The 2,500-nt window shown below is 36.7% G+C and overlaps 1 protein-coding gene across 1 annotated transcript in view; it reads left to right on the top strand.

The window, feature by feature from the left end:
* The window catches only part of LOC122260528 (uncharacterized), a 48,454-nt gene that overhangs the window by 45,246 nt on the left and 708 nt on the right, over positions 1-2,500 (top strand). The window contains exons 13-14 of the mRNA XM_086531550.1: positions 1-1,843; positions 2,076-2,500. The exon at positions 1-1,843 is cut by the window's left edge and continues 350 nt beyond it; the exon at positions 2,076-2,500 is cut by the window's right edge and continues 708 nt beyond it. Of these exons, the coding sequence (XP_086387676.1) occupies positions 1-870 (870 nt within the window). The 3' untranslated portion in view covers positions 871-1,843; positions 2,076-2,500. The remainder of the gene's footprint in view (positions 1,844-2,075) is intronic.

The following is a 2,500-nucleotide window of genomic DNA, read 5'->3' as shown; positions in this document are numbered from 1 at the left end:
CCGAGTTTCTCTCATTCTCCTCGGTCTCAATCACCCGTTTGCCAGTCTCAGTCACTTCCTAAGTCTGCTGAGGAAGATCATGATTCTGGATCTGACAGTCCAAGGCTGATGAAAATCATACGTCAAGAATCTACAAGCCCACAGAACACTGAGCGGCGCTATGAGGGTGCACACATTCCTTCGCGAGTGTTCCGTCACTTGCAGACAGAGTACCCAGCATCTTCAAATGAAAATAATGAACTACAAGAACCCAAGGTAAGGGTAAATTCCAAAAGCCCATCTCCTCGATATGATGGAAGTCCAATACCTCCAAGAGTGTTCAAGTCACTGCAAAACGAGACCAATTCGAGCTTTGATTCTGATACGACCGATGGCGACACTCCTTCAAGAGCATCAAGCTCATTTGCTGAACTAGAGGAGTATTACCATAATGGGGTGGCCAACACAGCCTGTTCAAAAGATACTGTCCTAAAGGAGCTGACTTCGCAGTTTGACAGCACAGGTTTCAAAAAGAAACCAAGAGCAGCCCCGGGAAAAGTCTTCCGTTATTTGCAAAACCAGTATGATACTCCATCGGATACCCAGCCTGAACAGCAGCAGGATAATTTGCAGACACCAAGTGATGAGTGTCCAAGCTTTGGTTACCGAGGCTCAAAGGTCCCTTCCCCTTCATTCAGATTCTTGCAAAATCAATATCATCAACAGACAGAAGAGGAAGTACCACAGGATAGTGAGCCGCTCACACCAGATGCCCCAACACACGAGGTTGAACCCACACCTTACAGAGGAGGCAGAATTCCTGGAAAAACATTTAAATTCCTGCAAGACAACATCACCACTCACCCATCTGTTCTTCAAGCAAGAAAATAGATGCACTTGCTGATAAAAGATGCTTAGGCAATAGAAAAATTATATTTTCCTTAATTTTGTTTATAATGGAGATAATCTATTGGATACATTGTAGTTTCTGATGAATAAGGCTTTTAAGTGGAAAGATATATTATTCCACAGTAGCTTCAGGAACTTTCAAGATGGGAATTTAATCAAAGTTCCACCAATGGGACCAAATTGATATATATTATTATTGCAGAAAGATAATGAGTATGTCTCAAACTAATCAGACTGATTGGATATCATTTCATTCATCATTTCATATCTATATTCCTTTTTACTGCTTCATAATACAACCAGTAATTGACATCAAACATTCTTATTGACAAAACATTACACTACTGTACACCTTCTTCTCAAATGATTAGTGATTTGAATTTGAATTATGTAATATGACGATCATATTCTTGGAAAAAAAATCACTTTATCTAGAAAACATGTTACAGTAATCCTTTGCATCCTAAAAGCTGGAACCAATAAGGTTTCAGAATTGTGACTTCCCATTTTTGATAATTTTATACCGCATTGTATTTATTACTTTCTCTGTGTACACAAATATGTAGTTTTATTGTCAAAAATATAGTAATCTATTCTATAATGGTATGTCTGCTTCGGTAGACGTAAACATCATTGTGAGGAAATCTTATTTTTTTTACAAATCGTCATTATGTAATATATCTGTATTAACAATGAGTGATTTATCTTTACACTGACTAGAGACTTGCAGACCAAAAATTACACTAAAACATGACAGTAGAAAAAGATACCACAGCATTAATATTATTGGCACTTGTTAAAATACACCCATTTCCAATGAAAATAACAAGACCCAAGACTTCATACGTCATAGTCCTCATACAAATCTCCTTTCCACTGCAATACCCTGTTGAACTATCCATCCAGGCTAATACCTACCATTTGGCTTGCTTATGGTTTTGAAGATTCCTCACAGGTAAGTAATGTCCAGATGAAATCATTTTGGTCTTAGGAGTTTTGTTTGTATGCATGCTAGTAGTTAAGTTTCAAATATTATTACTGAGAAATAGATAGTATTTTTGGTCATGTATTGTATTCTTTTTCTTTGCATGCTGTAGAGTAAATATTCAATATTTGATTCACATGTACCAGCATTACACACTATGATGCTCTATGTATAACAAAGATCTTTGCTTTTCTCATTGCAGTTGCTGGTCCTGGACAAAGTGATCTGTAGACAGCCCACTAGCAAGAACCACCCTCTAATGTACACTCAATGATCAAGATTATTTTTTGCATATTTCATGTTTAACAGAAAAAAAATTAAATCGAACATTTAGTTCCCAGGCCTCAATGAATGTTTTTTATACTGTCTCTAGGAAAAATCCAGCAGGTTTTGCTTTTCTGCTGAGCAGAGTATATCTAGTGAGATTTGTCCTACTAATTTTAGTGTACATTACTTATATAAGCCATGTTTTGGGTTCTACAGAGTTATGTAGTTTATCCTCACTGCATAACTATGTACAGTTAGCCTAGCCTTTGTATGATTCTTCCTTTAATTTTTAATAAAGCGCATGTTATTACAGCTTTGTGCTTCCATATGTCTTAATTATCTTAGGTTTCAACACAATGC

The sequence above is a fragment of the Penaeus japonicus genome, unplaced genomic scaffold (genome assembly GCF_977035675.1).
Source record: "Penaeus japonicus unplaced genomic scaffold, GWHDUDI00000001_assembly GWHDUDI00000036, whole genome shotgun sequence".
Lineage (NCBI taxonomy): Eukaryota > Metazoa > Arthropoda > Malacostraca > Decapoda > Penaeidae > Penaeus > Penaeus japonicus.
This window is presented reverse-complemented; position numbering and strand designations above follow the sequence as displayed.